Here is a 24863-nt window from a genome sequence, read left to right as displayed (position 1 = left end):
AAGCTCATCGCCAATCGGGTCAGGTCTGCTCTGGAGTCGGTGATCCATCCTGACCAGACCTGTGCTGTACCCGGCAGGAAGATCTCTGATAGCCTCGCGCTACTCAGGGATACGATCGCCTACGTGCAGGACAGGAAGGTGGACACCTGCCTCATCAGCCTTGACCAGGAGAAGGCTTTTGACAGAATATCGCACACCGACATGATGGATGTGCTCTCCAAAATGGGGTTTGGGGAGGGAATTCGCAATTGGATCAAACTGCTCTACACAAACATTTATAGCGCAGTGTCAATCAATGGGTGGTAATCAGAAATGTTCCAGATCAAATCTGGAGTCAGGCAGGGCCGCCCTCTCTCCTCGGCCCTGTTTGTGTGCTGCGTAGAATCTTTTGCCGAGTCCATCAGGAAGGATCCGAGTATAAGAGGAGTGACGATCCCAGGCAGCGGAGGCGTGCAAGTTAAGGCCTCCCTGTACATGGATGACGTCGCTGTCTTCTGCTCGGATCCTGCGTCTGTACGCAGGCTCTTGAATGCCTGCGACCAGTTTGAACTGGCCTCGGGAGCCAAGGTAAACCGCGGCAAGAGCGAGGCCATGTTCTTTGGGAACTGGGCCGACCGGTCCTTTGTCCCCTTCACTGTCAGGTCAGATTATCTGAAGATGCTGGGGATATGGTTCGGAGCGGCTGGGGCGTGCACCAAAACCTGCATCGCCAAGGTAAGACAGAAACTGTGCGGGTGGGAGCAATGCTCCCTCTCCATTGCGGGAAAAACACTGGTCATCAGGTGTGAGGCACTCTCGGTGTTACTGTACGTAGCGCAGGTCTGGCCCATTACCCGACCCTACGCCGCAGCAGTCACCCAGGCCATCTTCAAATTCATCTGGAGATCCAAGATGGACCGTGCCCGAAGGGACACCATGTACAAACCTCTGGATAAGGGAGGGGAAAACGTACCCAACGCCTCCCTCATCCTGATGGCCACCTTTGTGTCCAGCTGCATCAAGCTGTGTGTGGACCCCCGGTATGCAAACACCAAGAGTCACTACATACTGAGGTTCTACTTGTCCCCGGTGTTACGAAGGATGGGCTGGCCTCATTGTCGCGGAACGCTCCAAGTAGTTGGACCATGCCGTACCACCTGTCCCTCGTGGAAAAGTTTTTGAAGAAAAACACCTTTGACCACAAGGCAATGAAGCAGTGGTCAGCACGTAATGTCCTCGAGGCCCTCCGGGAAAAGCAGACTGTGGAGGATGTTGGATGGTTTCCTGAGCAGACTGTCAGGGTCATCTGGCAGAACGTCTCATCACCAGAACTTACAAACAAGCACCAAGACCTAGCTTGGCTGGTGGTGAGAAGGGCCCTCCCTGTCAGATTCTTCATGCACACCCGAAGGCTCTGCGCCAATGCACGCTGCCCTCGGAGTGGCTGTGGGGGAAATGAGACCGTCACCCACCTCCTTGTGGAATGTGCCTTTGCAAAGAAGGTCTGGAGAGAGATGCAGTGGGATTTGTCAAGGTTCATCCCGAGCAGCTCTGTGAGACAGGACTCTGTGCTCTACGGACTGTTTCCAGGGACACACACCGAGACAAACATCAACTGCTGCTGGAAGGTCATCAACTCGGTGAAAGACGCTCTTTGATCGGCCCAAAACGTGCTGATCTTCCAGTGCAAAGAGCTGTCCTCAATCGAGTGTTGCAGACTGGCACATTCCAAGCTCCAGGACTACGTGCTGAGGGACGCACTCAAGCTTGGGGCAGCTGCCGCCAAGGCGCAATGGGGAAAGACCACTGTGTAAGGTCTTACCAGCAAATGTACACCGAGGGGTAACAGTGTAAACCCCCCTCGGTCTGGGTCATTAACACTCCAATGTATAAAAGAAACATGACAATGTAAATGTTTAAGAAGGAATTGTAACGTAAAGAGCGATATGTGTGTAATGTTATCAAAATTGAATGGAGGAAAGGCAAGGGAATGTGTAACTCTGATGGAAATGTACAGTCAAGACAATTCAAAATGTTCTGTAATGTTTATGATAGATTTTATGAATAAAGTATATTTTTTGGAAAAAAAACTGGTCTTCACAAACCGGGACCAGATGGAATGGCACTCGTGTGGGATCTCCCAGGGATTGGAGGCCCCCAGGTGCATGTGCTTTGTCTCAGTCCCATGGCATGGTTGGTACCAGCCTGGCACCCTGGCAATGTCACCTGGGTGCCTGACTGCCTGCCCAGGTGGCACTGCAGCTGGTGGGGCAATGCCAGGTTGGCATTTTTAGTGTGGGTGTGATTGGGCTGGGTGTGTTCTGTGCGAGGGGTGGGGTGCGGGGACCCACACGTTGGGGCTTGGGGTGGGTTAGTGGTCGCTTTGGGGGCATTTAAAAATGGTGTCCTAATCTTTTGCTACTCTGAGGAGTTCCAGAGAGCGGAGCACCTCAGTGATCAAAATCGGGCTCTGTGCGGCCTTGGCCACGCATTCCCCATCGAGGTCCCGCATCAAATGCGAGTCGTGTTTTATAGCCTTGTGTTTCTTGGCCCTACGAGAGCCGGGAAACACGTGGCTAAACGCACTCACTGTGGGACTTTGTGACCGCATGTGCTGTATCATTGTATGGGTTTATGCAGCAACGTTTAATGTAAGAATGTCTCAAGGCCGAAGGCAAAACTAACAGCCAAAGGATGAGAGATTGGGCAGGGTATCTGAAAACGTAATATAGAGGTTCGAGAGAAGTGGAAGGAATTTCTGAGTGTGCTGAACTACAGGCCATAGGATGAGAGATAGAGGATAACACCTTGGAGAGATTGAAAGCGATGGTGCAATGCCCCCACGTTGAGCATCTAGACGCAAATGAGAATGTTTGTGCAAGTGAAAGTCGACAAAGAAGTGCACTCATTGGATTATGTCCACTTGCCCTTAAATCAGAGTGTTAGAAAGCCTGACATTCATTTACCCAACAAAAATCAGGGCAAATCCAACCTGGCCAATTATTGCCCATTCAGTGCATTCTTGGACATCAGCAAAGTGGTGGAAAGTTGACAGTTAAGCGTCACCTACTCACCTGCTCACTGATACTCAATTTGGGTTCCATGAGGGCCGCTCAGCTCCTGGCCTCATTACAACCTTCGACCAAACCGTGACAAAAGAGCTGAACTTAAAAGGTGAGGTGAGAGTGACTGCCCTTACCATCAATGTAGCATTTGACCAAGTGTGGCAAAGAGCGCATCTGGATTCGATGGGAATCGGGGGGGGGGGGGGGCGGGGGGGAATTCTTTACTGCTTGGAACTGTACGTAGCACAAAGGAAGACAGTTCCTTGAGTTTGCTGCAGGAATCCCTCAGCATAGTGTCCCAGGCCTAACGACCTTCAGATGCTTCATCAGTGACCTTGCCATGAGTTGGTCTCTGTGGCGCAATTGGTTAGCACATTTGGCTGTTAACTGAAAGGTTGGTGGTTCAAGCCCACCCAGGGATGGTTGTTTTCATTGGTGCTGGTTTAGCACCGGGGTGAAGACCAAGGCAGGCCAGCAGCACGGTTCAATTCCTGTACCAGCCTCCCTGAACAGGTGTGAGAATGTGGTGATTAGGGGCTTTTCACAGTAACTTCATTTGAAGCGATACACTTCAAGCAATTTTCACTTTCATTTTTCATTTCCGTCGATCATAAGGTCAGAAATGAGGATGTTCACTGATGATTGCACAGTGTTCAGCCCCGTTCACATCACTACGAATGCTGAAGCAGTCTGTGCCCACGAGCTGCAAGGCCTGGACAATATTCAGGGTTGGGTTGATATATGGCGAGTAACATTTGTGCCACACAAAGGGCCAGGCCATGACTATCTCCAACAAGAGCAAATCCAACCATCTCCCCTTGACATCCAATGGCATTATCATCACTGAATTCCCCCACTATCAACATCCTGGGGGGAGGGTGCAGAAACTGCATTGGACTAGCCCCGTTGTGGTGTTCTTTGTGTTGCTAAATTCAGGATGGTTGGCGTAGTGTTGACAAAGACCACAAAATAACTTGAACTTGAACAAAGCTGTATATTTATTAACACTACTAACTTTGATTTGACACATACTCCTAAATAATACAGTTGATAATTAAGATATGATCTACACTCATCTACAACTAATCTCGACACTATTATAAAGGTTGCCCTTAGTGTTGGGTGGGGTTGCTGGGTTGTGGGGATAGGGTGGAGGTGTTGGCCTTGGGTGGGGTGCTCTTTCCAAGAGCCGGTGCAGACTTGATGGGCTGAATGGCCTCCTTCTGCACTGTAAATTCTATGATAAACTATGATCTGCTCTTACTCACACTATCTTTCCTTCAGTCTGTACACTAACTCCTTCACTTAAAATAATAATCTTTATTAGTGTCACAAGTAGGCCTACATTAACACTGCAATGAAGTTACTGTGAAAAGCCCCTTCTCGCCACCCCCCCCCCCAACCCCCCCAACCCCAACCCCCGCCACAAGGCTTAGCATCAATGTCTTGTCTACTTGTAATTCCAGCTCCCTCTAGTGACTGATCTAGGCATTGCCTTAACCCTTGCCGTTCTTACATTTATGAGAATACCACACCCGTAAATACGGCGGCGGCGGCGACCAGAGCCGGTCAATTCACCTCCTGACTCGCCAGAGCCTACTGACCACCCCGCAAGCCACGAGCCTGGTGGAATACTCCGCGCTTGCCCGGGCGAGGCGGAAGGGAGTAGAGAGTCCCGACGACGGATGTAGGTGGAGGCGGGAAGGTGAGCAGCCGCTTTGAGAGGGGGCAGAAATGCGGGGAGTGGGGCTGAATGGCCTCGTGGTTTGTACATCAATCCCAGTAAATAACTTTTGGATCCCCTGATATGAAAGTGTTTTTTTTTTAAAATGCAGGGAAGATGTTGCCCAGTTAAAAAAAAAAATGAGGTGTGTCTTATTTAATAAACTGCTTTAAAAAAAGGGGGGGGGGGAAAAACTTTGCCGAAACCCGGGATCGAACCAGGGACCTTTAGATCTTCAGTCTAACGCTCTCCCAACTGAGCTATTTCGGCGCCGTGGTCAGGCTTCGCGATTCGGCGCCCAAGTGCGCGGCGCTGCAGGCCGAGCCGCCCGCACCCTGCGGCCTTGCGGACCTTATCCCAGCCTCCGCGCTCCCCACTCCGGTTCGGGGCCGCTCCTGAGAGGATCCTCCTTCCACGGCCACACCCCCCCCCCCCCCCCCGGCGGCAGCGGGGCGCCGCGGCTGAGCGGTTTTCTAGGCCTTTCCCGGCGCTTTTTCACCAGTTGGTCTCTGTGGCGCAATCGGTTAGCGCGTTCGGCTGTTAACCGAAAGGTTGGTGGTTCGAGCCCACCCAGGGACGCTCGCATTTTTTTTCTTCTTGTTCCAAATCAATTCTTTCCTTTTAAATTATTTATCGCGGGGCGGATGAGGCGACAACTCATTCCCTTCAGGACGGTTGTTTTAAAATATTTATTCCCCCCCCCCCCACACCACCACCACCGGAACAGCTGTCCAGCTCCCGGGAGCAGGGGGACACCATTCGGCGCCGCACCGCCAGCTTCCGGTCAAGATGGCGACGCTGGGGGGTAAGTGCGCAGCCGGTAGCCCCGGCTTCAACCGGCGGCGCGGGATGGCCGAACGGCGGGGCTGCGGGGCGGCGGCGGGACGGGGACGGCGCGCGGCGGGGCGCTGCCGTACCCGCTCCTCGGAGAGGGACTGGAACCCGGCGGCCGCGCCTGACCTTGACCGGGTCGGGCTGCTTGCTGCTCTGGTATTTACATTTCTATAAACCTCTGCCCAACACGGTGAGGGGGCAGCCCGTCTACAAACAATCACTCCGGGTCAAAGTTACCTGGAGACAATGATTCTGGACCAGGTTAAACCACAGACAATGATTCTGGACCAGGTTAAACCACAGACAATGATTCTGGACCAGGTTAAACCACAGACTGATTCTGGACCAGGTTAAACCACAGACTGATTCTGGACCAGGTTAAACCACAGACAATGATTCTGGACCAGGTTAAACCACAGACAATGATTCTGGACCAGGTTAAACCACAGACTGATTCTGGACCAGGTTAAACCACAGACAATGATTCTGGACCAGGTTAAACCACAGACTGATTCTGGACCAGGTTAAACCACAGACTGATTCTGGACCAGGTTAAACCACAGACAATGATTCTGGACCAGGTTAAACCACAGACAATGATTCTGGACCAGGTTAAACCACAGACAATGATTCTGGACCAGGTTAAACCACAGACAATGATTCTGGACCAGGTTAAACCACAGACTGATTCTGGACCAGGTTAAACCACAGACTGATTCTGGACCAGGTTAAACCACAGACAATGATTCTGGACCAGGTTAAACCACAGACAATGATTCTGGACCAGGTTAAACCACAGACTGATTCTGGACCAGGTTAAACCACAGACAATGATTCTGGACCAGGTTAAACCACAGACTGATTCTGGACCAGGTTAAACCACAGACTGATTCTGGACCAGGTTAAACCACAGACAATGATTCTGGACCAGGTTAAACCACAGACAATGATTCTGGACCAGGTTAAACCACAGACAATGATTCTGGACCAGGTTAAACCACAGACAATGATTCTGGACCAGGTTAAACCACAGACTGATTCTGGACCAGGTTAAACCACAGACTGATTCTGGACCAGGTTAAACCACAGACAATGGTTCTGGACCAGGTTAAACCACAGACAATGATTCTGGACCAGGTTAAACCACAGACAATGATTCTGGACCAGGTTAAACCACAGACTGATTCTGGACCAGGTTAAACCACAGACTGATTGTGGACCAGGTTAAACCACAGACAATGGTTCTGGACCAGGTTAAACCACAGACAATGGTTCTGGACCAGGTTAAACCACAGACTGATTCTGGACCAGGTTAAACCACAGACTGATTCTGGACCAGGTTAAACCACAGACTGATTCTGGACCAGGTTAAACCACAGACTGATTCTGGACCAGGTTAAACCACAGACAATGGTTCTGGACCAGGTTAAACCACAGACAATGGTTCTGGACCAGGTTAAACCACAGACTGATTCTGGACCAGGTTAAACCACAGACAATGATTCTGGACCAGGTTAAACCACAGACTGATTCTGGACCAGGTTAAACCACAGACTGATTCTGGACCAGGTTAAACCACAGACAATGATTCTGGACCAGGTTAAACCACAGACAATGATTCTGGACCAGGTTAAACCACAGACAATGATTCTGGACCAGGTTAAACCACAGACAATGATTCTGGACCAGGTTAAACCACAGACTGATTCTGGACCAGGTTAAACCACAGACTGATTCTGGACCAGGTTAAACCACAGACAATGGTTCTGGACCAGGTTAAACCACAGACAATGATTCTGGACCAGGTTAAACCACAGACAATGATTCTGGACCAGGTTAAACCACAGACTGATTCTGGACCAGGTTAAACCACAGACTGATTGTGGACCAGGTTAAACCACAGACAATGGTTCTGGACCAGGTTAAACCACAGACAATGGTTCTGGACCAGGTTAAACCACAGACTGATTCTGGACCAGGTTAAACCACAGACTGATTCTGGACCAGGTTAAACCACAGACTGATTCTGGACCAGGTTAAACCACAGACTGATTCTGGACCAGGTTAAACCACAGACAATGGTTCTGGACCAGGTTAAACCACAGACAATGGTTCTGGACCAGGTTAAACCACAGACTGATTCTGGACCAGGTTAAACCACAGACTGATTCTGGACCAGGTTAAACCACAGACAATGGTTCTGGACCAGGTTAAACCACAGACAATGGTTCTGGACCAGGTTAAACCACAGACTGATTCTGGACCAGGTTAAACCACAGACTGATTCTGGACCAGGTTAAACCACAGACAATGATTCTGGACCAGGTTAAACCACAGACTGATTCTGGACCAGGTTAAACCACAGACAATGATTCTGGACCAGGTTAAACCACAGACAATGATTCTGGACCAGGTTAAACCACAGACAATGATTCTGGACCATGAATAGTCACTTGGACAAATGCGGGTCACTTAAGGAAAGACAGCATAGATTTGTTCAGGGAAAATTGTGTTTTAACTGAAGTGCTGGGGCTTTTTTAAGTGACAATGGAGGGTTGATGAGGGTAATACTGTTGATGTGGTGTACATGGACTTCCACAAGACGTTTAATATAGTGCTGAACAATAAACGTGTGGGCAACGTTCTCGCTCATGGAATGAAAGGGACAGTAACAACATGAGTACAGAATTAGCTAAGCCACAGAAAACAGACTTGCGGTTAATGCATGTTTTTAGGCTGGACCCCTTTAATAGAGGGCTTCATGGGGCGGGGGGGGGGGGGGGGGGCATAGATTTACGAAAATAGGCAGGAGAGGCTGATGGGAATCTGGAACCCACTATCTGAAAGAGTGGCAGAGGTGGGAACCCTTGCAACATTTAAGAAACCTTTAGGTGAGCACTTGAAACGGCACAGCACACAAGGCTACGGACCAAGTGCTGGAAAATGGGATTAGAATAGAATAGGTGCTTGATGGCCGACGAAGGCATGGTGGGCTGATGGGCCTCTTCTGTACTGTATGGCTGTAAGGATTGGATTGGAGTGGAGTTCCCCAGGGGTCAATGCAGGGACCCTTGCTTTTCCTGATATATATTAATTACCTAGATATTGGTGCACAGGGCACAGTTTCAATGTTTGCAGATGATACAAATCCCTGAAGCATTGTGAACGTCGGGGATGGTGTAGCACTTCGAATGGAAATCAACATGGTGGTGGGATGAATGGGCAGGTGACATGAAATTCAGTGCCAAGAAATATGAAATGATTCATGTTGTTAGAAAGAACATGGAGAAACAGTACAAAATAGTGGGTGCGACTCTTTGGGGTGCAGGAGCAGACGGACCTGGGTGAGTCATTGAAATTGGCAGGACAGATTGAGAGAGTGTGTTTTATTAATAGGGGCGTAGAGTACAAGAGCAGGGAAGTTATGATGAACTTGTATAAGTTGCTAGTTCAGCCTTTGCTGGAGCATTGCGACCAGTCCTGGAAATGATGTGAACACATTGAGAACAGTTTAGGAATACTGTGAGAGTGCAGAAAAGATTCACAAGAATGGTTCCTGAGATTAGGAACTCAAGTTATGTAAATAGACCAGAGAAGTTGGGACTGTTTTCCTTAGAGAAAAGAAAGCTGAGAAGAAATTATATAAGTTGTATTCTCATGTATTCAAAATCATGTGAGGTCTGGACAGAATAGATCGGGAGAAATTGTTCCCACCGGTAAAAGGCTCGAGAATGAGAGGTCACAGGTTTGAAGCAATTGATAAAATAAAACAATAGTGAAATGAGGAGAAATTCTTCACGCAGTCTGGAATGCTGTCTGAGAGTATGATATATGCACAAATCACTAAAGGTAGCGGATTGAGAAATTGGTTAAAGGGCCATATGCGATGCTGGGATTTATAAATCGGGGCATCGAGTGCAAAAGAAAAGAAGCTTTAATGACCTTTATAACGCCCTGGTTTGGCCTTAACCAGAATAATGTGTCCAATTGGGCGCTGCACTTTAGGGAGGAAGTGATGTTTTACAGGGGGTGCAGAAAATATTTGAGAATTGTTCCAGGAATGAATAATTCCACTTCATTGAATAGATTGGAGAAGCTGCGGTTGTTTGTTCTCCTTGGAAAAGGAAAGATAGTGAGGATATAAAAGTCAATGACTGCAGACGCTGGAATCGGACACTAAAACAGATAATGCTGGACAATCAAGAAGATCTGACAACATCTGAGGAGACAGAACGGAGCTAACATTTTGTGTCTGCTTGGCTCTTTGTCAGGAGTCAGGACTCTGAGGTTTGATAGAGGTGTTCAAATTCCCAGTGATGCCGACAGAGAAAGAAACTGTTCCCATTGGTGGAAGAGTTGAGAATCAGGCAAAACAGATTTAAAGTGAATGACAAAAGGTGGTGGGGGGGACACAACCTTGTTTATGCAGCAAGTGGCAACGATCTGGAATACTTTCCTTCACTGTCACTGGGTCAAAATCCTGCAAGACTCTACCGAACAGCACTGTGGGTGTACCAGACCACATGGGCTTCTGCTGTTCAAGAGTCAGCTCACCCCCAACTTCTCAAGGGCAGTTAGGGGGAGACAATAAATGCTGGCCTAGCCAGCAAAGCCCACATCCGGTGAAAGAATAAATTGTCTGGTGTGCTGGAGACAGAGTCAGTGGTAGCTTTCAAAAGCAAATGGTTAAGTGCCTGAAGAGGAGAAATTTGCAGGGTTCTGGGTAAACAGTGGGAGAGTGGGACTAACTAAATTCCTCTTGTAGAGAGCCAGCACCGACTCAGGGAACCAAATGACAATCTCCTGTGCTGTTCATATAATTGTTAAACCTCCATTTGTTGCAGCTGGATCTTCTGTCCTGATTCTCATGTTGGACTGGTCAAGCACGGTACCACAGTGGTTAGTGCTGTTGCTTCACAGCACCTGAGTCCTAGGTTAAAATCCCGGTTTGGGTCACTGTCTGTGCGGAGTCTGCACGTTCTCCCCGTGTCTGCGTGGGTTTCCTCCGGGCCCTCTGATTTCCTCTTTATTCTGAATAATCTTTATTATTGTCACAAGTCGGCTTGCATTAACACTGCAATGAAGTTACTGTGAAAACCCCCTAGTCGCCACATTCCGGCACCTGTTCAGGTACACAGAGGGAGAATTCAAAATGTCCAATTCACCTAACAGCACGTCTTTCAGGACTTGTGGGAGGAAATCAGAGCGCCTGGAGGAAATCCATGCAGACAAGGGGAGAACGTGCAGACTCCGCACAGACAGTGACCCAAGCCGAGAATCGAACAAGGGACCCTGGAGCTGTGAAGCAACAGTGCCAACCACTATGCTACAGTGTACCCAAACAGTCACCGGAATGTGGCGACTATGGGATTTGCACAGTAACTTCATTGCAGTGTTAATATAAGCCTACTTGTGACAATAATAAAGATAATATTATTAACTGTATTCTCATAGTTCATAAAGACTTTGGGTTGCTACCAGCTATCTAAACTATATAATGTAAGATGGATAAATATTAACAATATGCTATTTAATAACAGGAATGGATTGAAATGAATTTCTTGTTTAGATTGTTATTACTAGGTTTTCATTTTGTTAAAACTTGTTTTTTGCAGCCCTGCGCCTCGGCAGATTCGTATCCGCTGTCTGCAGGTAGGTCCGCAAGCCTCACATTGCTTTGCAAAAGTAGTTATCTCTGGACTAAAAGGCTGCTGAACAGCTTCCTCTTGGGCTGAGAAGGGTTCGGATAGTTGCGGGATCAGCTCAACTTGAAACCACAGCGGGTGGGACCTGCTGCAGTTAGAAATTTTAGACTCAAATTAAAAACAGACTGACTAGCTAAATTTCTTTTTCGATCCAGAGGTGAATTGTGGAAATTTGGAATAAACAGCAAATGCTGGAAATGTGTGCCCTGTCAGTCAGCATCTGAAAGAAAACGAAAGGTTAGCATTCTAGGTCCGTGTCTTGGCATCCTTTTAACGGTATTGATTTTGCCTTCCCAGTTGTCATGGATTTTGTGGGGACAGAGTGTTTGACTGACTGCTCTCACTTCATTCCCCATGTTTTGCAAGAGTATCGTGCTGTCAGCTACTTTCATTTTGTCCTGTCCTTTTCCTCTATTGAGTGGCAGAATTGCAGTCGATTTATTAGAAATGGAAGTGGTCAGATGGTATTCGAAACGCAGTTCTCGCTTGCAGTCGTTAAAACTGTCACAGTATTTACATAATATCAAATTGTGCTTCAAAGCTGTGAAAATGGAATCGAAGAAAACCAGTAAATTGGAGCCAGAAATGTTGCCTCTGCTTCTCTTTCCACATTTGCTGCCACACCTGTTGAGTATTTCCAGCATTTTCTGTTTGTATTTCAGGAAACAGGCATATTTTGAATGAAAATATCAATCCTCTAAAGTCCCCAGTGGATTAAATGTTTGGATTCTAAACTCTTAAATGACTAGCTTCTTCTTGTTCTTTGTGCCCAGCTTTTAAAAGGTTTAACAAGTATTTAGCAAACACTAAAAGTTCTTCTAAAGTACCAGTTACTTTCTGTCCCGTCCCTCTTCTAAGATGACCACTGCACCAGTTTACCAAGTAACCGAATGAATAATGTCAAGTGTGGAATCATGGGACGGCATGGAACCAAAATAATTGGGTACTCTTTTTTAAAAAAAATATTAAAGTGTGAAATCAGAAGTATTCTGTGGGGTAGGAGATAGGTATTTGGAATTCTGGGGTATGTTTCATAGGTACCATACAACAGGAAGATTAAAAATGCATTCTGAATAATTGACTGAAGTCTAATTAGCTTCTGCTAGCCTTTTGGAATTTTAATTTTTCCAATTAAGGGGCAATTTAACGTAGCCAATTCACCTACCCTGCACATCTTTGGGTTGTGGGGGTGAGACCCACGCAGACACAGGGAAAATGTGCAAACTCCACAATGGACAGTGACCCGGGGCCGGGATCGAACCCGGGTCCTTGGTGCCGTGAGGCAGCAGTGCTAAACACTGTGCCACCATGCCGTCTGCCTTTAGGACTTTTTTAAAAAGTCTAATTTTCTTATCGGAAAATAAATTAACAATGTCTTCTTATACAACACTCCCAAGGACCTGTAGATGAGTGGATTGGCCATGCTAGGTGTGGTTAGGTGTGCCGGGGAAGTGGGCCTGGGTGGGGTGCCCTTTTGCAGAGTTGATGCAGACTCGATGGGCTGAATGGCCACCTCTTGAACTGTAGGGATTCTATGAATCTATAAAGTTACTGGTTCAGGCCTCACGTTATTTCAGCAACCCCTCTCTCTACTTTATGTCCAGTATCACGGCACAGTAGTTAGCACAGTTGCTTCACAGCGCCAGGAACCGGTTCGATTCCCAGCTAGGATCACTGACTGTGTGGAGTCTGCACGTTCTCCCCGTGTCTGCGTGGGTTTCCTCCGGGTGCTCCGGTTTCCTCCCACAAGTCCTGAAAGACGTGCTTGTTAGGTAATTTGGACATTCTGAATTCTCCCTCAGCGTACCCAAATAGGCGCCGGAGTGTGGCGACTAGGGGATTTTCACAGTAACTTCTTTGCAGTGTTAATGTAAACCTATACTTGTGACACAAATAAAGATTATTATCAGTATCAACCTGCATTTATGTAGAAACTTTCACATCCTCAGGATGTACCACAGTCCTTCACAGCTATTGTTATGCAGGTAAACAGGGCACAGTAAGATCCCTAAATAGCAGGTAAATGACCGTGCTTCCTCTTTTCACCCTTCTTAAAGTACTCCCTAAAGCCAAAGCAAAGTACTGCGGATGCTGGAAATCTATGATAAGGCTGGCAGAACTCAGCAGGTTGACACTAACAATGGGGCAGTTTCTGTGCAGAAAGAGAGAAACAAAGTTAACATTTCAGGTCATGAACTGAAGCGTAACTCTGCTTGTCTTTACACAGATGCTGCCTGACCAGCTCAAGATTTCCAGCATTTTCAATTTTTTTCTTAACCATGTGCTCGCTGTTTGGGAACCTTCCTGTCTGCGTTCCAGAAAGCTGTGAATTGGATCTCTGTGCTGTGTCTCACTTATCTGTTTCCTATGTTTCTGCAGCATTGCAAACCAAACTTATTGTATCTCCTGAGAAATAGCTCTAAATGGTTTTTGTGAGATGAATATTTTGGACTTTTGTGACTTAGGTAATATCAAGAAAGTAACACTTGTTTAGTTACTATCTTTTTATTTTCAGACCCAGTTCACTCCTTGCTAATCAATCACGGTGCCTCCATCAGACCGCAGTGACAGAAAAGGCAGACAGGTAAGTTTAATTATTGTTCCTGACACATCCACGTACATACACCCAAATTCGGATCAAGAGTTGGCCACCCAAGCCTGCTCCGCCATTCAATAAGATCATCGCTGACCTGATTGTAACCGCAATCCCACATTTCTGCCTGCCCAGGATAACCGTTCCCCCCTTGTTAACCACGAATCAATCTAGCTCTGCCTTAATAATATTCAACCACTCCACTGCCTTTTGAGGAAAAGAGTTCCAGAGACAAAGCCTCTGAGAGAACAAAATTGTCCTTGTCTCTGTCTTAAATGTGCGACCCCTTATTTACAGTGACCCCCCCCCCCTAGTTGTAAATTCTCCTTCAAGAGGAAACATCCTTTCCACACCCACCCTGACAATGTGGAGTTTACACTTTCTCCCCATGTCTGCACGGGTTTCACCCTCACAACCCAAAGCTGTGTAGGCTAGGCGGAGTGGCCACGCTAAATTGCTCCTTAATTGGAATAAAAAATTATTGGTCACTACATAGTCCAATCTCCACGAATATCTCAATAACTTCACCAATTATAAAGGCACATTTTATAACATATTAAATAGGGCAGCACGGTAGCTTGGTGGTTAGCACTGTGGCTTCACAGCGCCAGGGTCCCAGGTTCAATTCCCTGTTGGGTCACTGCGGAGTCTGCACATTCTCCCCGTATCTGCATGGGTTTTCTCCTGGTGCTCCGGTTTCCTCCCACAGTCCCGAAAGACATGTTGTTAGGTGAATTGGACGTTCTGAATTCTCCCTCCATGTACCCGAACAGGCGGCGGAATGTGGCGACTAGGGGATTTTCACAGTAACTTCATTGCAGTGTTAATGTAAGCCTACTTGTGACAATAAAGATTATTATTATTATAGATTTGACATTTTCTGTTTTGGAGCTTTTGTTTAAAAACTGCAGATCTTGTTTAAAATCTAAGTGGGACTTGAATTATTTGTTTGCAGCTTCGCACTGGCAAAACAGATGAGCAGTGATGTCGCCACCAAGAAGTCTTTACTTCCCAGCAATAAAGGGGAGTATGTCATCACAAAACTAGATGAGCTGATAAATTGGGCGCGGCGGGTGAGTGCTGCATTTGCAAAGAGATTGCATTGGTCTGTGGATATGCAAATAAATACAGATAAATATATTTTTAGTAGATTTAGAGTACCCAATTCTTTCTTTTCCAATGAAGCAGCAATTTAGCATGGCCTATCCACCTACCCTGCACACGTTTGGGTTGTGGGAGTGAGACCCACGTAGACACGGGAAGAATGTGCAAACTCCACACGGACAGTGACCCAGGGCCGGGATCAAACCCGGGTCCTCAGCGCCGTGAAGCAGCAATGCTATCCACTGCGCCACCGTGCCGCCTACAAATAAGTATATATCAACTTGTGTTAACTAATTGCGTTTAAGGATGAATTTGGCTATTATGTACTAGAGTGCCTTTTGAGGACACTAGTAACACCTTTTAATATACCACTGTCCATCATATTCAGTGGTAGTAAAGCCTGCAGTTGTAGCATCTCCCTTCATCCATATTCTGTTGGCTGTACATGTCACAAAGATATTTTTGAAATTATTGATTAGTAGTCAGAAGCATACGTGTTCAAAGGGATATTTATTTTGAATGCTTTCAGAGTTCTTTGTGGCCCATGACGTTTGGGCTTGCCTGCTGTGCCGTCGAAATGATGCACATGGCAGCGCCCAGGTATGACATGGACAGGTTTGGAATCGTCTTCCGTGCCAGCCCTCGGCAGTCGGACGTTATGATTGTGGCTGGTACTCTCACAAACAAAATGGCTCCAGCCCTTCGAAAGGTAACCCAACGGCTGTGTTTTCTCCTTTTAGCACAAATTAATATTAAAATATTACAAAGGCCTCAAATAATGAAGCTAAAACGGAGAAAGCTGGAAACTTAGAGCAGGTCACCTGGGTAGCACCTCTGGTGCGAAAAATTGACTTTTCAGATCAAATCCTGTCATCAGTATTGTCCAATGGGTACAACCCAGACACATTTTTTCCCACATAGCTGATTGACCTGCTGTGTTTCCAGCCTTTTGCTGTTTTTGCTCCTCTTAAAACAAGTTGTGCCTGAAATTATTTTTATTGAAAGCAATGGTGTTTTTGTGTTCAATAATAAGCCAAGGATGTCTGAAGATCTGTTATTTTGCATACAGAGTTTTCCGAAATGCTAACCCTGCCATCAGCTGTCTTAATAGCAAAGAGAGAGATTTTTTAATGCCTTCGTGAAAGACAAACTATCTTAAGAGGGGCAATGTTTGTTGTAGTTTCTTGTCCCACATCGAGCGGTAGAGAAGACAGATTTTCATCAGTTCACAAAGCAGGGTTTTTCATGGAACAGGTTGCTGACCTGTTGCCAGAGGCATATAGCTTGATGGGTGCCACTCCACATCGAGCATGGCTGACCAGGGGTATACCTGAAATTACTGCCTGCCATTGGCATAGTGGAAGGATTTTTGATACTCAACCTGTTGGCTGCTTTATGAACACGCCTCTTTCGCTCTTGGGGTGGGATTTGAACCCAGGGCTTCTGGCTCCGATGCAGGGATGGCTACCCACTGCACCACATGCACGGTGGCACAGTGGTTAGCACTGCTGCCTCACAGCACCAGGGACCCGGGTTCAATTCCTGGCCTTGGGTGACTGTCTATGTGGAGTTTGCACATCTCCCCGTTTCTGCGTGGGTTTCCTCCCAAAGTCCAAAAATGTGCCGGTTAGGTGGATTGGCCATGCTAAAATTTCCCCCACAGTGTCCAAATATGTGCAGGCTAGGTGGGGTTACGGAGAGTGCTCTTTCAGAGGGTCAATGCAGACTTGATGGGCCGCATAGCCTCCTTCTGCACTGTGGGGATTCTATGGTATTCCTCTATTCAAAAACCTCCCAAGAGCTGCAATTGGTTACTTAAATGCCAAGTATAATGAAAAATAGGACAGAGCAGTCTCGCAACATTTTATTTATTTTTAAATAAATTTAGAGTACCCAATTCATTTTCTCCAATTAAGGGCAATTTAGCGTGACCAATCAACCTACCCTGCACATCTTTGGGTTGTGGGGTGAGACCCACGCAAACACGGGGAGAATGTGCAAAATCCACACGGACAGTGACCCAGGGCCGGGATCGAACACGGGTCTGTGGCACTGTGAGGCAGCAGCGCTAACCACTGCGTCACTGTGCTGCCCCACAACATTTTAAAGGTTTTTTTTTTTACAAATACATTAATTGAATGACATTTCTCACAAGTGCACTGTAAATATAAGTTTTAAAAGAAATGACACCACCATTTAATTACCATCAAAATAAGTTCAATCTGTCAAGATTGGCAGCTGCACATGAACTGGCATTGAGCCAGGTGACTCGAGCTGCATGTTGCACACCCCGATACTCATCTTTATAAGAAACACTTTTGAGTAGCATCTGGCGTGATAATTAAGCCAAGCAGAAGTCTGTCTGCTCCTACAGCAGTCAGGTTGCTATAATTCTCCTCTCGGAGGTCTCTGAGAGAGTAAGGTGCTCCCATTAACCAGTGTTCCTGCCCCCTCATCATTTGGAATGACTGCTGCCTCGCTGGCAGCTGTATCTGGATGTTGGTCAGGTCCAAGTTTAGTCTAGGTTGTGAGGCTGCCTATTGCACAATATTTACACCAAGACAAGCCATTTATCCCAAATGGTCCCTGCCACTGTTGTAGACTTCATATGAGGCTCCTCTTCCTCTACTTCATCAAAGCCTATCAGGGCAATATTTTATATTGTTCTTCAGCTGCCGTTCTAACTTCCTATTAAATACCTCCGTTATTTATCTCAACAACTCTATATGGTGGCAGCTTCACATTCTTGCCACTCGCGGAGTAAAGATATTCCTTATTTATTGATGACACCTAGTTTTGGACCCTGCGCAATTGGAAACATTTTCTCCACATCCACCTTTCGGACCCAGTCATAATTTTAAAGCCCTCTGTGCCATCGTTTCTGAGCCTTCACTTGCCTGGAACAAGACAGCCCGGCCTGCTCATGGTCAGCCGCCTCCCTAACTCCCAGTTTAGGCTCACTCTGGGCAATTGGCTACTTTGACAAGTTGCTGCAGGCCGGCAGTCTCCGAAGAAACAGGACTCCAGCAAAGGCCGGCAACATCAAATATTTACAAAGAAACAAGCTATTAACACGGTGTGAAGGTGAATTCTCTTTTACTTTTATTATTGTACCTTGCAGGTTTATGATCAAATGCCTGAACCTCGCTATGTTGTCTCCATGGGCAGGTGAGCAGACCATTGGGTGTCGCAGCATGTTTAATAGTTTGAGCACCACACTGTGGGCAACATTTTAACACTGATATTGTTTTTACAGCTGTGCAAATGGCGGTGGTTATTACCATTACTCCTATGCCGTGGTGAGGGGCTGTGACAGAATTGTGCCGGTGGATATTTATGTCCCAGGTGAGTGCAGGTATCCAGGGGGAAATTGCTAATTTGCCAATGTCAGCGGGGATACGGAAGCATAGCGGTTATGTTACTGGACTAGCAATTCAGAGGCCTAGGCGTGTGTTCAAATCCCACATGGCAGCTGTGGAATTTAAATTCAACTGATTAAATATGTCTGGAGTTTTTTTTTTAAAAAGGTGGTATCAGTAATCGTGACCACAACCAGATTGTAATGAACGGTAATGGTAAGATTGTAATAAAAACCCATCTGATTCACCAATGTCCTTTGAGGAAGGAAGTAATGCCGTTCTTAACCCAGCATGGCCTATATGTGACTCCAGACCCCTGGCAGTGTGGTTGATTCATAACTACCTCCTGAAATGGCCCAGCAAGCTACTTAGTTGTATTGAAAAAGGCGGTTCACCACCTCCAACACTGTGTCGAGGGCAGTTAGGGCTGAGCAATAAATGCTGGCCTGATAACTAATGCCCACATGCTGTGAATTATTATTTCTTTGAAGTTAATTGTCCAGTTAAATATTTGGTATAGTGTGTCAAGACTTTCCGCTGTCCCGGTAAGAAGATAGGAAAATGAAGCCATAAGCTGAACTGGTGCCTATTGAATAGATGCAGTGAAAAAGATAGAGCAGAGATAATTCTTTCACTCACCACTGCCAACCAAGGGCCTTGCTCAATGGTGGAATAAAGTTAAAAGCATGTGACCCAGCAGAGAATACTGTAGGGTGGGTTGATGAGGATTAGTTTGAATTAGTGGATTTAACTCCCTGAAGCCCAGCACCCCTGTTGGCTTAGTTGACAAAGTGCGTGCGTAGCTGAGCCATCCAGACAGGAAGTTCCAGATTTGATTTGCAGTCATGTTAGCTGATCTCAATTGGGGTTGTCCAAAATGAACCTTTGGATTGGTGTTGGGAAAGTCATGCAGGGCTACAGTCTCCCGTCGGGCTCCGCGTTCAGCTCGTTCCTCTGCTTTGTTTTCAGCCCCACAAATGTTGAAACTCAGATTTTGTAGCTGTATGATGTAATGGTAACATAAATCTTGTTTCTAAAATTACATTGTTGTTAATTTATCCTATGACAACTCCTGCCATGCACACGGCTGCTTGTTTGACCTCATGGGAGTGGTGGGGATGATGGTTCTGGCCTGTTCTCTTGTATGGCCTTAGCAATGGCATTATGCACCAGTGACTTGCATTTTGAACCAGCTCGTGGACTAGTGGTCCATGGGCCACACCGGCGGCACAAAAGCACAGTGGTTAGCACTGTTGCTTCACAGCTCCAGGGTCCCAAGTTCGATTCCCGGTTTGGGTCACTGTCTGTGTGGAGTCTGCACGTTCTCCCCTTCAGGGGGTTTCCTCCGGGTGCTCCAGTTTCCTCCCACAGTCCAAAGATGTGCAGGTTAGATGGATTGGCCATGCTAAATTGCCCCTTAGTGTCCAAAAAGGTTAGGTGGGGTTACGGGGATAGGGTGGTGGTGTGGGTGTAGGTAGGGTGCTCTTTCCAAGGGCGAGTGCAGACGGGATGGGCCGAATGGCTCCTTCGACACTGTAAATTCTGCGATTCTATTTTTATAAAAAAATATATTAAAGTTTTTTAAAACAATTTTTCTCCCTTACAAACAATAACCCCCCCCCCCGTAACAAAATAACAAGAAATCGCACAGAGCAAGATATATACATGGCAAAATGGTATGTTTACATAGCTTTGTACACTGGCTCTCTCCCGCATGTGCCAGTTTCCCCAACCCTTCATGTTATCTCTTGCTCATCCACCCTCCCAGGCAATCCCCCCCCCCCCCCCCCCCCCCCCCCCCCCAGGACGTCCACCCCCCTAGGTTGCTGCTGCTGCTGACCAACCTTCCTCTAACGCTCCGCGAGATAGTCTAGGAACGGTTGCCACCGCCTGTAGAACCCCTGCGCAGACCCTCTCAAGGCAAACTTTATCCCCTCCAGCTTTATGAACCCAGCCATATCGTTTATACAGGCCTCTACGCTGGGGGGCTTCGCCTCCTTCCACATTAGCAAGATCCTTCGCCGGGCTACCAGGGACGCAAAGGCCAGAATACCGGCCTCTTTCGCCTCCTGCACTCCCGGCTCGTCCACTGCTCCAAATATTGCTAGCCCCCAGCTTGGCTTGACCCTGACTTTCACCACCTGAGATATTGCTCCCGCCACTCCTCTCCAGAACCCCTCCAGTGCCGGGCATGACCAAAACATATGGACATGGTTCGCCGGACTTCCTGATCACCTTCCACATCTGTCCTCTACCCCAAAAAACCTACTCAACCTCGCCCCCGTCAAGTGCGCTCTGTGAACCACCTTAAATTGTATCAGGCTAAGCCTGGCACACGAAGAGGAATTAACCCTACCTCGGGCATCAGCCCACAGACCTTCCTCAATCTCCTCCCCCAGCTCCTCCTCCCATTTACCCATCAGCTCTTCTACCAGCGCTTCCCCCTCTTCTTCCATCTCCTGGTGTATTGCCGACACCTTGCCCTTCCCGACCCATACACCCGAGATCACCCTGTCTTGAATTTCCTGTGCCGGGAGCAACGGGAATTCCATCACCTGTCGCCTCACAAACGCCCTCACCTGCATATATCTCAAGGCATTTCCAGGGGGTATCTCGAACTTCTCCTCCAGTGCCCCTAGGCTCGCAAACGTCCCGTCAATGAACAGGTCCCCCATTCTTCTAATCCCCGCCCGATGCCAGCTCTGGAACCCCCCGTCCATCTTCCCCGGGACAAACCAGTGGTTACCCCTGATCGGGGACCACACCGAGGCTCCCGTTGCACCCCTGTGCCGTCTCCACTGGCCCCAGATCCTTAGCGTTGCCGCCACCACCGGGCTCGTGGTGTATCTTGTCGGCGAGAGCGGCAGCGGTGCCGTCACCAACGCCCCCAGGCTCGTTCCTTTACAGGACGCCATCTCCATCCTCTTCCATGCCGCCCCCTCTCCCTCCATCACCCACTTGCGGATCATCGCCACATTTGCTGCCCAGTAGTAGCTCCCCAGGTTTGGCAGCGCCAACCCTCCTCGGTCCCTACTTCGTTCCAGGAACCCTCTCCTTACCCTCGGGGTCCTATTTGCCCACACAAACCCCATTATACTCCTACCTACTCTCTTGAAAAAGGCCTTGGTGATCACGATGGGAAGGCACTGAAACACAAACAGAAATCTCGGAAGGACCACCATTTTGCCCGACTGCACTCTACCCGCCAGCGAGAGCGGTAACATGTCCCATCTTTTGAAGTCCTCCCCCATTTGCTCCACCAACCTCGTCAGATTCAGTTTATGTAGGGCCACCCAACTCCTGGCTATCTAGATCCCCAGATACTGAAAGCTCCCCTCCGGGGCTCTGTAAAGGAGCTTAACCCAACTGATAAACCCTCCCCCGAACCCAAACCTACGCAGCACCTCCCAGAGGTACTCCCACTCTACTCGGTCAAAGGCCTTTCCGTGTCCATAGCTGCCACTATCTCCGCCTCTCCCTCCTCCGATGGCATCATTATCACGTTTAAGAGCCGCCGCACATTAGTGTTTAATTGCCTGCCCTTTACGAAGCCCGTCTGGTCCTCGTGGATCACCCCCGGGACACAGTCCTCGATCCTCGTGGCCAGCACTTTAGCATCCACATTGAGGAGCGAGATCGGCCTGTACGATCCACATTGCAGTGGGTCCTTGTCCCGCTTTAGGATCAAAGAAATTGTTGCTTCTGACATTGTTGGGGGCAGGGTCCCCTCCTCTCTCGCCTCATTAAAGGTCCTCACTAGTAGCGGGGCCAACAGGTCTACGTACTTCCTGTAGAACTCCACCGGGAACCCGTCCGGTCCCGGGGCCTTCCCCGCCTGCATACTCAATAACCCTTGCTCAGCTCCTCCAACCCAATTGGTGCCCCCAAACCAGCCACCTCTTGCTCCTCCACCCTCTGGAATCTCAGTTGGTCTAGGAATCGTCTCATCCCCTCTCCCCCCGCTGGGGTCTGGGATCTGTACAGCTCTTCATAGAAGGCCTTAAATACCTCGTTTATTTTCGTCGCACTCCGAACCATGGCTCCCCTTCCATCTTTGACTCCCCCTATTTCCCTCGCTGCCATCCTCTTACGGAGCTGGTGTGCCAGCATCCGACTAGCCTTTTCCCCATACTCGTAGGTCGCCCCCTGCGCCTTCCTCCACTATGCCTCCGCCTTCCCTGTGGTCAACAGGTCAAACTCCGTCTGGAGCCGTCGCCTTTCCCCAAGTAATCTTTCCTCCGGGGCCTCTGCGTATCTCATGTCCACTCTCAAAATCTCCCCCACTAACCTCTCCCTTTCCATGCCCTCTGTCTTCTCCCTATGAGCCCTGATGGAGATTAGCTCTCCCCTGACGCCTCCCATACCACCCCCACCCGCACCTCCCTGTTGTCGTTGGCCTCCAAGTACCTTTCGATACAGCAGTCCCACATCCAGCCGCCACAGCGGGCGTTAGTCCCTCTCCTCTCCCAGCTCCAGTTCCACCCAGTGCGGGGCGTGGTCCAAAACGGCTATGGCCGAATACTCCGTCCCCTCCACCCTCGGGATGAGCGCCCTGCCCAGAACAAAAAAATCTATCCGGGAGTAGGCTTTGTGCACATGGGACAAAAAAGAAAATTCCCTAGCCTGCGGCCTTGCAAACCGCCATGGGTCCACTACCCCCATCTGATCCATAAACCCCCTAAGCACCTTGGCCGCCGACGGCCTCTTTCCAGTTCTTGATCTGGAGCGGTCCAGTGCTGGATCCAACACTGTATTGAAGTCCCCTCCCATTATCAGGCCTCCTATCTCCAGGTCCGGAATGCGCCCCAACAAGCGCTTCATGAATCCAGCACCATCCCAGTTCGGGGCGTATACATTTACCAACACCACCCACGTCCCTTGCAACCTACCGCTCACCATCACATATCGCCCTCCATTATCCGCTACGATAGTCTGGCCTCAAATGACACCCGCTTTCCCTTTTTTCCCCCTTTCCCCCCCCCCCCCCCACGCTAGACCTCTGTCTAGCTTTTTTGCTCCCCCCATATCGCTCCCGTAAGTCAGCTGACCCCGGCTTCCCCCGCCGTCCCATTGACCTCCCCGTGTGGGAGTCTCCCAATCAATATGCATTCCTTCGTTCCCCTTCCCGCCTTTCTTCCCGCGCGCGGGAAAAACCCCGCGCTTTCCAAAGCCCGCTCTGCCCCCTCTGGCGCAGCTCCTGTCGCGGCCTTGTCTCTCTCCCCCAGCCCATGTAACATTTCCTGCGCGTGACTGACCCCCTGTATACAACAACCATCACACATCAACCCTCAAACATCCCCCCCACCATCACAAACCCTCAGTTAGAGTCCAACTTTTTGGTTGATGCAGCGCTTGATGAACTCCTGCAGCTCCGGCCCGCACTCCGCTTTGTCCCCGGCCGCCGCCATTTTGTTTTTCCCTCGCTTCTCCTGCTGCTCCAATGCCGCTTTTTTGGCGTTGCACTTCTGGTCCGGTCCATAGAAGTTGGAGGGGGACCTCTCTCTTCCCTTCCTCACGGGTTGTCTTAGAAAAAATTCCGTTGGGGCTCCTCTAACGAGCCCGAAAGTCCGTAATAGCTGGAGCTGCCGAATCGTGCGGCTTAGCTCCGCATAGCCGCAACCGGAGGTCCACCAATTCTGCAATTCTATGAACCACTATACGAGAGAGCTTCTGGTTTCTGTGAAGATGGAAGTTGAGGGGGAATGTCTTATCTGAAACCGAAGAACCTCTTTTATGTTGCACGGTTACATCTCCGTCCGCGTTAAATTTATTCAAAAGTGTTGCCATTCCCTTTAATTGTGATTACCTAAAATGTGATCTTGGCTAAATGACATTGTCCCTTCTATATTAGGCTGCCCACCCACAGCTGAAGCACTTCTCTATGGAATTCTACAACTTCAGAAGAAAATAAAGAGAGAAAGGAGGTTAAGCGTTTGGTACCGAACATAATTTTACGGTATAATTGCAACTAGTATTTATGGAGCTTGTGGGCATTGATGTGATTCTTTGGTGAAAGAATAAATTCTTTATGTTGTGATATGCGTAAAAACATCCTATAAACTTTAATTTTAAAAAGTTGAAGCATTTCTTCTGGCTTTCGTTTTGTTTTGAATGTTACATTTTTGAGCAGTGCGAGATTTTTGTAAAACAGCATCTCCACTGTCTTGTATGCAACTTTCCATGGTTCTGACGCTGTTTTCCCCTCTTTAACGTTTCAAATGCCTGCGTGGATTTCAGCAGGTAATGGTGAAAATTGGAAAACAACTCCTAATAACTTTTGTTTAAATCACATTTGGCATAATAAAGCTTCCTTTACATTGATTTATTTTAAAAGGTACAATCTCTCCTCTACCACTACCTTCTGAGAATCTGCAATAAGCCAATCTCTAGCAGGGAGGGAGAAACAGCAGAGAAAGTCACTAAATGCTCCTCATATTCCCTTTCATGCTGACTGGATATTGTGGGGGGAAAAAACGCTTCCTTGAGTTGACTCCCAAGAGG

General features: G+C 48.1%; 1 protein-coding gene and 3 non-coding genes across 4 annotated transcripts; 3 read left to right on the top strand and 1 right to left on the bottom strand.

Annotated features, from left to right (window-relative positions):
- Positions 1–3392: 3392 nt before the first annotated feature.
- On the top strand, positions 3393–3466 carry trnan-guu (transfer RNA asparagine (anticodon GUU)). The gene has a single exon. It is a non-coding gene; the product is annotated as a tRNA-Asn (tRNA).
- Positions 3467–4964: 1498 nt separating this feature from the next.
- On the bottom strand, positions 4965–5037 carry trnaf-gaa (transfer RNA phenylalanine (anticodon GAA)). Its single transcript has one exon. It is a non-coding gene; the product is annotated as a tRNA-Phe (tRNA).
- A 235-nt stretch (positions 5038–5272) lies between these two features.
- On the top strand, positions 5273–5346 carry trnan-guu (transfer RNA asparagine (anticodon GUU)). Its single transcript has one exon. It is a non-coding gene; the product is annotated as a tRNA-Asn (tRNA).
- A 113-nt stretch (positions 5347–5459) lies between these two features.
- On the top strand, positions 5460–24443 carry ndufs7 (NADH:ubiquinone oxidoreductase core subunit S7). Its single transcript, XM_072482152.1, has 8 exons — positions 5460–5572; positions 11217–11253; positions 13822–13890; positions 14855–14972; positions 15533–15712; positions 18125–18171; positions 18260–18348; positions 24214–24443. The coding sequence occupies exons 1-8, from the start codon at positions 5557–5559 to the stop codon at positions 24309–24311; spliced, it is 654 nt and encodes a 217-aa protein (XP_072338253.1). The 5' UTR covers positions 5460–5556; the 3' UTR covers positions 24312–24443.
- The last annotated feature ends 420 nt before the right edge of the window (positions 24444–24863 follow it).

Source organism: Scyliorhinus torazame, chromosome 18 (assembly GCF_047496885.1).
Source record: "Scyliorhinus torazame isolate Kashiwa2021f chromosome 18, sScyTor2.1, whole genome shotgun sequence".
Taxonomy (NCBI): Eukaryota; Metazoa; Chordata; class Chondrichthyes; order Carcharhiniformes; family Scyliorhinidae; genus Scyliorhinus; species Scyliorhinus torazame.
This window is presented reverse-complemented; position numbering and strand designations above follow the sequence as displayed.

Coding starts and splice junctions, on each gene's coding strand:
- ndufs7 (XM_072482152.1), top strand. Junction 11,254..13,821: donor TTCGTATCCGCTGTCTGCAG/GTAGGTCCGCAA, acceptor TTTTATTTTCAG/ACCCAGTTCACTCCTTGCTA. Junction 14,973..15,532: donor TGATAAATTGGGCGCGGCGG/GTGAGTGCTGCA, acceptor GAATGCTTTCAG/AGTTCTTTGTGGCCCATGAC.